Source organism: Octodon degus, unplaced genomic scaffold, assembly GCF_000260255.1.
Source record: "Octodon degus isolate 3935 unplaced genomic scaffold, OctDeg1.0 scaffold00342, whole genome shotgun sequence".
Lineage (NCBI taxonomy): Eukaryota > Metazoa > Chordata > Mammalia > Rodentia > Octodontidae > Octodon > Octodon degus.
This window is the reverse complement of record NW_004524918.1, coordinates 339627-352226: the sequence shown is the minus strand read 5'-3', so window position 1 is coordinate 352226 and position 12600 is coordinate 339627. Positions and strand designations below refer to the sequence as shown.

The 12600-nt window shown below is 43.3% G+C and overlaps 1 protein-coding gene and 1 pseudogene across 1 annotated transcript in view; one reads left to right on the top strand and one right to left on the bottom strand.

The window, feature by feature from the left end:
- The window catches only part of LOC101590334 (multidrug and toxin extrusion protein 2), a 71398-nt gene that overhangs the window by 39936 nt on the left and 18862 nt on the right, over window positions 1–12600 (top strand). Inside the window, exons 9-12 of the mRNA XM_004647946.2 lie at window positions 1753–1866; window positions 5968–6035; window positions 10389–10497; window positions 11873–11948. Coding sequence (XP_004648003.1) covers window positions 1753–1866; window positions 5968–6035; window positions 10389–10497; window positions 11873–11948 — 367 coding nt within the window. The remainder of the gene's footprint in view (window positions 1–1752; window positions 1867–5967; window positions 6036–10388; window positions 10498–11872; window positions 11949–12600) is intronic.
- Window positions 3296–3773, bottom strand: LOC105741211 (annotated as a pseudogene).

Below are 12600 nucleotides of genomic sequence, written 5' to 3'. Positions count from 1 at the left end.
AGGCCTGTGCTCTGGGTCTATTCAGGGTCCAGTGGGCCCTGGGTCATCTCACTCACATGTCAGGCCACGTGCAGACTCAGATGACAGGGACAGGGCTCCAGGAATCCAAGCAGGACAGGCAGTGACTGGAAGCTCCAGGGTTGAGCCAATTTCAATTCTTTTGGTTATATACCTAAAAGTGAAATAGATGAGTCATTTGGCAATTCTATTTTTAATTTTGAGGAATCTGAATATTGTTTTTTCATAGCAGTTTCATTTTTTTTTCATTCCTACTAACAGTTTTCAAGGGTTGTAGTTTCTCTATATCATTGCCAACCTTTATTACTTACTGTATTTTTTAATAGACATTCTAATGGATGGCAGGTAGGTGATAACTTACTGTGGTTCTGATTTACATTTCCCTATTGATTAGTGATGCTGAATATCTTTTCACATACTTGTCTATTTGTGTATCCTTTCTGGAGAGACATCTATCCAAATCATTTGGCTATTTTAAAATTGTTTTTTGTCATTGCTGAGTTTCAGTATATATGATATATATAGATATATATGGACTACAACCAACTATGCCAATTATGGACTACAACCTCTAGAACCTCTGTGTTGAAATAAACTGTTTCTCCTTGAACTTTTGGTGTTGCATATTTTGTTCCAGCAACACAAAAAGGAGTGCAGACAGATTTGGGTTCTAAGAGTGAGGTCATTGCTGTGACATTGCCTGCTGTGACATTGCCTGGCCATGTGGTTTAGGAACCTTTTAAACTGGCTCTTGGAAAGAGTTTGGAAGGGTATGATATATAGGTGTCCTTAACAGATATATGATTTGCAAAAATTTTCTCCCATTTCACGGGCTACCTTTTTTTTAATTTTAAAAAATATTTCATTTGTTTGTTTGTTTGTTTGTTTGTTTGTTTTTGGTACAGGGTCTCACTATGCGGCTTGGACTCATAGTGATCCTCCTGTCTCAGCCTCCCTAGCACCAGGGTTACAGGAGTGCACTGTTACTCCCAGTTTCGGTGGCCAGCATGCACACCCAGGGTTCCAGGGCCAGCACAGCATGCGGTACCAGGGATTGAACCTGGTTCCTTCTGCTTGCCAGGCAGGTGCTTAGACCACCAAGCTATTGTGGGCTACCTTTTCACTCTGCTAATTCTGTTCTTTGAGGCATAGGAACTTAGTTTTGGTGTAGTCTCATCTTCTTGTTTTTACTTTGTTGCTTTGGAGCACAGTTTCAATACAGTATTTATCCAAAGCTAGGTGTGGTAGGAGGGACAGTCCCATCTGCTCAGGAGGCTGAGACAGGAAGATTACCTGAGCTTAGGAGTTCAAGATCAGCCTGGGAAGGAGAGTGAGATCTCTCAAAAACAAAACAAAAGCCTCTCTCTCTCTCTCTCTCTCTCTCTCTCTCTCTCTCTCGTGCTTTGCTTTCAACTGTACTGTGCAGCTATCATATTTTACTTCTCTAAAGGGCTCCTGATGTCTCCCACATCCTACAATTACCATCTACCACAGTGAATCCTACATAATTTTTATGGTGCACCACAGAAATTTCCCTGCCATTTATGTCCAGGAGTGGCATCTATGGGTGACAGGGCATAAATGTACTTCAGTTTTACTAAACAACTTTAGTGTCTGCCATCTCAAACTCCAGTCTTCTTTATATTTTTCTGGAGAACTGAGTTACCCCTGGTCTCTGGCCATGGGGGGAAAAAACAGGTAGGTGAGATCTAATGTTTCTTCTCTGTTCTCCAGGTTGGACGACGGAGTGCTTCCAGGAGTGGGGCTCCTATATCCACCTGGCTATTCCCAGCATGTTCATGGTCTGCATCGAGTGGTGGACCTTTGAAGTTGGGACCTTCCTGGCAGGTTAGTCAGCATTCAACAGAAGCCTACATATAGCCTAGAACTAAAACTTAGAAACATTTCTGCTTCACTATCCTGTTCCAGGGGGCCTGGCCCTAGCTCAGTTTTTTAAGTGGCTGCTTCCACAAAGCCGTCAGCCTCAGGTTGCAGTAGTTCGATCCCCACAACACTCCAGCCAGCCAAAACTGCCCTGAAGGCATTCGAGGAGCACACACACACACACACACACACACACAAAACACAACAAAAAACAAAACAAAACAACTACAACAAAATAACCCTATCCTGTTCCATTTTATCAGGCTCAAAGAAAGGTTCACAATATCAGCTAAAACCCTTGGCCATCCATAGATACATTCAAGTTTGGTGGGGCTTTAGCTTAGCTCTAGAGTACTCCATTTTGTGAATGAGGGAAAGACACCAGTGAAGGGTTTTCCCATGGAGAACAAAAGCCCCAATCCAAGGCTCCATCAGGTGCCTTGTTCTTCAGCTGATTTTTGCTAGACTTCCACTCAAGGTTTTAAGATTTGGACACATATAGCATGGTTGTGCTTGGGCTATAGCCTATGTATGGCTTGTATTTAGATGCCTCCCTCCCAAATTCTCATGTGTTCATAGGTAGAACTTTTCAGAGGTGGCTGGTTCTAGGGTATGTGTTACTGGGATTAAGTTGTGTGGTGCTGGGGCTCAGACTGGGTGATTGCTAAATTAGTCCACTGATTGATTAAGCATAGTTCTGGGTATGGATAACGGTAAGGTCTACCTTGGATGTGGGTGGCACCACTGAAGATGCAGGTAACCTGGAAGGGATGAGAGTGAGCCTTCTGTTTCATTGTTGCTGCTTCTGCTGGTGCTGATGCTTGCAGGCTCATCACTGCTTTAATGCCTCCTGCCTGCCCTGCTTTGCCACGGACTGTTTCTCCTCTGCAAGGCCCCTCGTCTAGTGCTTTAACTGTGCCTTGGATCCAGCCGATGATGGACTGACACCTCTAGAAACTGAGTTGAAATAAACCATTTCTCCTTGAACTTTAAGTGTTGCATATTTTGTCCCAGCAACACGACAAGGAGCGCAGACAGATTTGGGTTCTAACAGTGAGGTCATTGCTGTGACATTGCCTGGCCATGTGGTTTATTTTTTTATCTTTTATGTTTTAAAATTTGGATGCTTTTAATACTTAGCTGTCTAACACTTCAAACATAATCCAGAATAAATGCATCATTCCTTCCCTTTCCCTTTAACATTGCACCTACCTCACTTCATTATGGAAACAGCTTCATTAAATAATTCCCAGAGAAAACTACATCACGTGTTCCCAGAGGAACAAGCTCCCAGGAGAACAGAGCCATGAGGATAGTGCACAAAAGAAAACTTCAAAATACAACTCTGTATGATAATTTACTAGTCTAAGGAAACAAACCCTATATGTTAAGAAATAAATCCAGTTACAAATGTACTCAGAGGTCTATGTGGAGAGGTTGGTGAACACCTGAAAACAGCTGGCTATTTACAAGATACACAAGCAGGAACAGTGCACTTATCAGCCCAGTGCTGGCCCTCAGAAGCTGAAAGTGTTCTCTCCGCTGTAGGCCACGTATAAGAATCCATCTTCATCCTTTTCCTTCTCGTAAAGCTGCCCCATCGTTAGGCTGGACTCTGGGACTGTCTTATCCACAAACAGGAAGATTGCCTTTTCAGAAGGAAGCTGGATCCTTTTCCTGATGATTCACATAAACTGCACCACAGTGATGTCAGATGGAACCAAGTACTTCTGTTTGTCAGTGTCAACCATCTGAGAGCCTGAGACCTTCTCCACAATCACCAGAACTCGATCGGGATATTTTGCTCGGATCTTCGCGGATTCTATACATCTGTGTTCCAGTGAGTGGTCCTCCTTGAACATCCACTTCATGGCGGTGAGGGAGGGGACCAAGCCGGCTCTTTGAGCCATGAAGTTCAACGAGCCGACCACAACAACCGGCCATGTGGTTTAGGAACCTTTTAAACTGGCTCTTGGAAAGAGTTCAGAAGGGTCTATAAATGCTGGATGCATCCCTGGCATGATTTAAGCTGTACCTGATAGAAGATTCTGGTCAGAGCTGAGAAGACCTGGATCCTGACTGAAATTCAGCCAGTAAAGTCTCAGGAGGTTTCACTTAGGAACAAGGACTGTGTTGGCAGTTAGACTCCAGACCATTGGCCTAAATTTTATCTGCATATTGCTCATGTTCAGAGATTTTGTCTGAGACTGAGATGAAAGGCAGCAGACTAATTAATCTTGTAGAAGAAATTTCAAGGTGGTGTAATGTTGAGGCAGTGGCATGGTTACTGTTAGGGACTTTTAGGCACATCTGTGTTGAGATGTGCAAAAAGCACAGCAGAATGATTGAAAACATTTTGAGGCTGGCCAGAAAGGAAGTTGCAGTACAGTTTTGGACTGCAAAGATGGAGCAGAGAAGAGCTTAGTTGCTGAGAAGGGAGAGGATGATAGAAAAGATGTTCTGAAGACATCATAAGAACTAGTAGGACTCTACCGTTTTCAGCTTCAAAACTGCAAAAGTGAAAGACTTTGCTCTAGAAGATACTAGATACTACCAGAGCACCAATGGCAGCATCCTAGGGAATTGGTTCCTCAGGTTGGGTTCAGAGAGCTCAGCAATCCAGGCACTAAACCCGACAGCGAGAGAGAAGCCTGGCTACTGCTCCAGGTAGCAGCAGACTTCGGGGTCATCCATGAGGTGCTGATTTCAGGCACATGCTGAATGAAAGAGTTGTGGGGTCAGAAAGGTTTCCACCCAAGTTTCAGAAAACACTCCAGGAGGCCAAGCAGTGTGCCCCTGAGAGGGCAGTGTGTGAAGCTGTGCCTGTAAAGTTGAAGGTGTAGTGGAGACCCCAGAAGGTTAGAAAAGCCAGAAGCATGGATCATCTGAAGAAAGCTGCAGGGAAGAAGCAAAGCCAGCCCACGAGAGAAAACATAAGAGTGGCAACCACCCACGTGCCATAGGGATGTAGGCATGCAAGCTCTTTGGAGTTCATGTTGTGCCGCAGAGTGTCTTAGTGGCTAGACATGGAGATACAGGATTTAATATTTGCCTTGCTGGATTTTGGACTTGCTTTGATACTATTCTTTTCCATTCTCCTATTTGGAATGGGAATACTTATTTTGTACCTCTGTATATTGGAAGTGTGTAACTTTTTTCATCTGTACAGGGGCTCCCAGTTCAGAGTTTGACTTAAATCCCAGAAGAGACTTGGACTTGGACTTTTTAGCAATGTTAAAACTGTTAGGAATATGGCAACTCTTGGAGATAAACTAAATGCTGTTTGCATAAAGACATGCTGGAAGTCCATTGTATGGTGCTGGGATTAGGGGTGCATAATTACTAACTTAGTCTGCTGATTTCTTAAGCATAGTTCATGATATGGGTAATGAAGGGCCACTGGGTGTGGGTGGTACCACCCAAAAGGTAGGTAGCTTGGAAAGAATAAAAGAGAGAGTCTTAAGTGTTTGCTGCTGCTTTTTGTGGCACTGCTGCTTGCTGATTTTTCACTGCTTTCCTGCCTTCTGCCTTCTCTGCTTTGCCATGGGCTGTTTCTCCTTTGTGATGCCCCTCTGCCATGTCACGCTGCCTTGGAGCCAGCCAACTATAGACTGAAACCCCTAGAAACAGTGAGCTGAAATAAGCCTTTCCTCCTTGAGTTTTTGGTGTTGGATATTTCATGGCAGCACCTAGAAAGTAACCAAGACAACCTGTTTGTACCAGCATTGTAGTGACTCCCACCACTGTGCACAGAGTCCTACTGCGCTGCCACCTTCTTCCCACTACATGACCTCAAGTTTTCTAGGAATGATCTGCAACTCCAGGAGCCTGTTTTTTCTTTACCTTGAACCCATGGTGGAAATAGGGGGTAGAAGCCTGCGATCTTGGCAACTCCCTTGGAAAATAATTCTCAATCCTCCTCAGCAGATAGTGAATTTGATCATCAGACCATGCTTCTGGGACATTCTTGGCTCCTCTTAAATTAAAATGCAATCTAATTTCATAAAAGAAACATTTGCTATGATCCACTTTTTGAAATGTGTTCTGTGTGTATTGATATTTCAGGACTGATTAATGTGACAGAACTTGGAGCACAGGCCATCGTTTATGAACTGGTCTCTGTGGCCTACATGGTAAGAATCTTGGGGTGAGCCTTTGCACCTTCTCTATGTTTGTTTTGCACAAAGAGAAAGAGAGAACAAGAATGAGAGAGAAAAAGAGAGGCAGACAGACACAGCCACAGCCACAAACAGGCAGATACAGAGACAGGTACAGAGAAAAAAGAGACAATGAAGTAGAGAGAGAGTATAGCAGAAAATGTCCCCCCCAGCCAGCATACTTCAGTTTGTTAGTTGACTGAGTAACAGTTCCTGTTACTTTTATTTCTTAGAAATGGCTGGTCACTATGATGTATATTGTAAGAACCAATCAAAGACAGCCAAGTACTCTGCCTTTGTACAGTGCTCCCTCACTTACCATGGAGGTTATGTTCCAGACACCCCTGCGATAAGTGAAAGTAAGCATAGTAGCAACATTATATTTATTTTAGTATCTATCTATCTATCTATCTATCTATCTATCTATCTATCTATCTATCTATCTATCGGCTTTATACACCCTTTCTACACTCTTATAAACCTTTCCCACGCTTATAAAAACAGTTCTAATGTTCACAACCATTTTATAAACTCATAAATCTAAATAATTTTAAAACATACATTTATCATATGGTACTGAAAAATCCCACGATATAGTGAAAAATTCACAATAAATAATTTAGATTAATATTTTTTGAAAACCTGCAAAACAGTGAGTCTGTGAAAGTCAAACCACGAAATAGTGAGAGACTATTGTACTTCCCCTTGCAGCACCCCCTACCCCACCCAACCAAGCCTTTGGAGCCTGATGTTTTGGGAATGCTCCTGATGAGTGCCTGTCGACACAGAGGTGGCCACGTTTTGGACAAAGTAGTCAAGGAGGGTCTTTCTGCATTGCTGTTTAAGGCTTGAAAGATGAGATCAGTGGGCCTGGGGTGCCCGTGGCTGGGAGACAGCTGTGTAGCCCAGGCAAGGGGCTCGGAGGAACAGTGCATGGCACCACTGAGGGTTAGTGAGGAGGAGGGTGATGGCAGGCTGAGGAAGGCTGAGGGCAAGGGAAAACCGTTCATGCTGCTGTGTAGCAGCTGGCTTAAAGCTGGGGAAGAAGTGGAGGTGGGAGTGCTGAGGGGGTCCAGGTACGCAATTAGGAGGCTGCTGGGAGGGCAGAAGTGGATGCGTGAGATCCGTGGGGACTGGCCACAGCCAGCATTGTGGGGTGTGAGGCAAGGAATGAGAAGAGTCATGTTCAGCTTGAACACTTTTCCATAGTTTTTTAATATTCCACTTCTGCAGAGGTGGGATACATGTTGTTGTCTGGCTCCTCTTCTCTCCCCTTCCTCCTCCTCCCCCAACTGGTACCGGGGGTGGAACCCAAGGACTTTGCAGTGACGTACATCTACAGCTTGCCTTCTCTCTCTCTCTCTCTCTCTCTCTCTCTCTCTCTCTCTCTCTCTCTCTCCCTTTCTTTCTCTCTCTCTCCCTCCCTCCCTCCCTCCCTCCCTTCCTCGCAGCTCCGACTTGTAGTGGTCCTCATGTCTCAGCCTCCCCAGGGCTGGATCACAGGCATGCACCACCACGCCTGGTATCAGGGCTGGCATGGCGCGTCCTGGGTCCTGGGCCAGCATGGCATACAGTACCAGAGATCGAATTTGGGTCCTTGTATTTGCCAGGATAGTTTTTAGTTCTCCTTAGTACTTAGGTACCCTTTCAGGACTTGTGATCTTCTTTAACTCCAGAAATTTAAAAAAAAAATATATATGTATATGTGTGTGTGTGTGTTTGTGTGCACATACATATGTATATACAATCTCTCCCCTTTCTGTAACTTTTTTCTATTCTCTCTTTTTGAGTTTCCTGCTAGAATCTGATCTCCTGCATTAACCTGTTGGATCTCCTAGATTAACCTTCTTGCTTTTGACTTTTTTTTTTTTTACTTTAAAGAAAACTTCTTTTTTTGCATTTCCCTTCTGGAAACTGGTTATTATTAAATCACTAAATGGCCCAGGTTGGGCTTGAAGTTGTGATCCTCCTTGCCTCAGCGTTCCAGAGTGCTGGGATTATAGGCAGGTCCCACATCAGGGCTCTTCTTCTTTTGTGCTATACTTTCTTTAATTATCTTTGAGGATACTAAATCAAGCCTTTAAACATGCTTTTGTGACCCTTGAGTTGTCTATTCTATTTCCTCTGAAATCAATTGACCTCTTATTTATATCTTTTTTTCAAAGTTTTATTGATAAACAGATAGCAATGAGACAGTTTCAAATCAAATCTGAAGTACAGTTTCAACAAATAATACACTGCATATATTCTTCTTAGTCTCTTATTTATATCTATCCTTAGAGGAGTTGTGTGCTTCATTTCTCCTCAAAGCCCTGGTGATCGCTTATTAACACTTATGAAGGAATGAATCTGTTGATTTATAAAATAAATGGCCAGCATTATGTTCCTTTCCCTTGCCTTGGAGGTCTTTCTCCAACAAATCCTTTTCCACTGGGAGGGACAGAACAGTGGGGGGCTCCATGCAAAGATGACGTCTGTCCAGTGATATCTTGGTTTCAGGGTTTACAGGTGAGCAGCACGCAGAGGAGCATGACCACCTTGTCCCCATGTCCGCCCAGCCCCCTGACAGGAGCAGGACTTGGTTCTGGGCGCTCACACCGCATGGGGAGGCTGCAGCTTTTCCTCCCTGTGTTAACTCTGCCATGTGTGAGTGGAGTCTGAGGGAAGTTCAGTCAGGTTAGGTGGCATCTCCCTGGTTGAAGAGAACCGTGGGAACAGCGAGACTCTCGGGCTCCCCTAGGAAGAAGGGGCGTGATCTGGTGGCCTTCCGTGGCCAACTGAGCGGTGGCTTCCCGTGGTTCTCCCCCAGTGTCATGGCAATCACCCCTGCTTTTCCTCTATTAAAAAAAAGTTATACAGCTAGTTTCTCCTAGTTCATTGAAAAGAAATGTTTGTGCTAATGTTGGGACAAGATATCATGTCTATTTCTTGCACTCTAACTGCTATGAAGACATGTGCAGTGTACTAATTATTGTAACTCTTCTACTAACCTGCTTTGATGCTCTGTTTTATTCTTTCCTTTATTTTTTCTCTTTAAAATAAAAAAGACCCTGGCACCACAGGTCAGGCTAGCACTGCCCCTGGGTGCACTGAGCCAGCCCCAGAGACCTAGCAGGGTGGTGCACCAGAGCTAGGGAGGCTGAAAACAATTCGTTCATGGATTTCTTTTCCACCAAGCACTGGAATTTATTTTCTACTAGTGGTATATAAGGAGGGACGAGGATTAAGCATGTTGTTCTCATCATTTATGTTGAACTAGAGGTCAATCATGTGCTTTGGGTGCCCAAGTCCTATACAGTTCCATATGTCATGTACATTATTTTTCAAGTTCTATTTTATTTTATTTATTATTATTATCTTTTTATGTTTTTGGTACATGGTACAGGGTGTCACTACACAGCTCGGACTCATAGTGATCCTCCTGTTTTCAGCCTCCCCACCATGCCACAGATCTATATCCCTGGCCCCTGTATAACTATCTTAATTATCATATGTGTAGATATGTGTTTTCTTTTTAATATTACAAATTTAATATGTTTTTAATCACTTCAGTTTAGACTAGTTTTCAAAACAAATTAGGTAGCTGTTGAAAGGACGTTGCTACTAGAAGGCATGAGAAGTTCCGTCAATGCATAAACTATTAAAAGCCAATACCAAAGCTGTCTTTCTGTATAACACATGTCACCCAAATAACACAGGGGCAGAACTGTGTTTCAGGATAAGTGAGGGTCAGAGGAAAACTCTGAAGACTGAAACAGAAAGACCTACAGCTTTAGAATTCTATAATCAATGAATGGAGTTGTAGCATTTGAAAGGGCATGTATTCCAACCAGCTGGATGGTCAGACTCACAGCCTGTAGCCAGCAATGAGGGCTTGAGGAGTCAGAGGCTGTACCCTTTATTGAGTCCTACAGCACGCCAGGCTTTGTTCTAAATGCTTTTTCACCTAATGCCTTCAATTTTTATAAATAATGTATGTACTTATATTGTTGTCTTACCTTGTAGAATGCAGCTAGATTGAATTAAGACATGATTATTTATGTGTAGTCAAGGAAGAAGATATTTGGCCCCCAAAGCCAGCTTCCTTAAGAGGTTCTGCTGTGGCATGTGGGCCACAGAGAGCAGTCAGGGAACCTGCTGTGCTCTTTCATCAGTGAAGAAATAGGGTGTCTGGGAGGCTAAGCAATTTGACTCTGGTCACCCAGCTAGAATGTAGTAGAATCTAGAACTCAGATCCCTAACCCTGTCTTAACTTCCCCGGTGGACCCTAGTTCACTAATACTTAAATTTTCAGGATTTTTGTTGTAACTTATGATTTTTAATTCCTAGGTGCCCTTTGGCTTTGGTGTGGCTGCCAGTGTCCGAGTGGGCAACGCTCTAGGGGCAGGGAATGCTGAGCAGGCCCGATGCTCCTGTACCGCTGTTCTCCTGTGTGCTAGTGAGTATAGCCCTTCTACTCCCCAGTGTCTATATGGAGTTTAGTATTATAAGTTAAAATCAACATGTCAGAAGTTCTCTAGGAATGGAACTATACACACACACACACACTGAGGTAAATCTTTTAATTATAATTTTTTAGTATTGCATAACAAGTTATTAATGCCGGCTGGAGATGTAGCTCAGCAGCATAGCGCTTGCCTGACAAGGACAGGTCCCAAGTTTGAGTCCTGGTGCCAAACAAAATAAAACAAAGCAAAACGTGGCATAAATAACGCTATGCTTGGTACTACTTAAATAATTTCAAAGGCAGTTATTATCATGTGCAGTCTTATTTTTGACCTCAATCTGAGTGATGGATTCTCTGTGTTCCTAGACGATTGCATTTTCTGGCAGTTCTAACGTCCTAGAATCTGAGCAATTAGAAAAGATTCTGAGGTACTGATGGCTTAGTCTATATGTGTCACTCTCATAGAATACCTGAGATGGGCAATTTATCAGGAGCAAAACCTTATTTCTCCTAGCCCTGGAGAGTAGGAATTCCAAGATAAAGGAGCCAGTGGGATTGGCCCTGAGGTGAGAGCTGCTCTTTCCTTCCAAGATGGCTGCTTGCTGCTGCATTTTCCTGAGGGAGACAGTGTTTCTGCACACCTAGGAAAGGAAGGAAAGGGTGAAAGGTGGACAAAATTCCCTCTGTGTAGCCCTTTTACAAGGGCACGCGATCTCATTGATGCCAGCAGAGTCCTTGCAATTCAGTCACCTCCCATAGGCCACACTTCCCCATCCTGTTGCATGCAAGATTAAATTTTAACATGAATTTTGGAAAAATGAAACCATTCAAACTATAACAACTGTTGAGGATATTTCACTTTAATCCTCCTTTAAAAAGTGTCAGAATTGGGCTGGCAAGATAGCTCAAGCCGTTAAGGGCCTGCTTAGGCAAGCGTAGGGACAAGGTTTGATCCCTGGCACTACGTGCTGCACTGGGTGTGCTGAGCCAGCCACCGAGTCTGAGCGTGGTGGCACATGCCTATAATCCTAGTGCTGGGAAAGCTGACACAGGAGAATCACTACAAGTCTGAGCTATGTAGTGAGACCCTGTACCAAATACATAAAAAAGTCAGAATCATGCCCTTTTTGTAAACAATAAAAAGAGACTCTACTTACATTACAGCTTTTCTTGTGTCTTTTGAGATGGGTTCTCAGTGTATTGCCCAGGCTAATCTCAGACTTGTGAGCTCAAGTATTGCTTCTGCCTTTCAGTGTCTGGGATTACAAGTGTTTCTTAAATTACTGATGCAAGTCTTTCATGAGATCTCAACCCTAGGACTTACCCCTGGAGACTTATGACACCCTGCTGCTTCTTTGTATTCCAGGTATGTGTGCTCTCGCAGTGGGACTTCTCCTCACAGCGTTGAAGGATGTGATTGCCTACATATTCACCAAAGACGAGTACGCACTTATTGAGAAAATGTCTGGTTTGCTTTGATGTGCTTATCACTATACTTTTTTGATTATGAGAGGCAGGTAGCATTGAAGCTCGTCAGAAAACCTGAAAAGCAGACAGTAGTCAGAAGCACAGTGCTAAACTTAGGTGGGTTGGAATGAAAAAAGCCCACGAGATCATCTCTGCTCGTCTAGTATCCAGTACATTTACTCACCAGACTAAGTGGAGTTTCAGTTAGATACACAGAAAACACACATAACATATCCTTGCCACCAGGGGGCGCCACACACTCCAGAGCTTGCTGACAGCACCCAGGCCTGGTTCTTTCTGGGCAGTATCCCCAAAACTCATGGATTCAGTATTAAGCTACATCTTATTGTAGTTCCTGAAACAATGTTTGCATAATTTTGAGGTATAATAAAATGTCTTTTCAATAAAAATTCTTCATACTTAGGGGTGTGGCTCAGTGGTAGAGTGCTTCTTTATGAAAAAAAAAATTCAATAATTTGTACTTCCAAGTTCTCTTGGGAAGAAACTCAGTTTTATTCACTTTAGGTTGCGCTCTCCAGTCTCATCCCATCCCACTGGCTTTTTTTTTTTTTTTTTTAATGGCAAGTTTGTCTAGTTTTTTTTAAACTTTCCTTTTGAACTTTTATT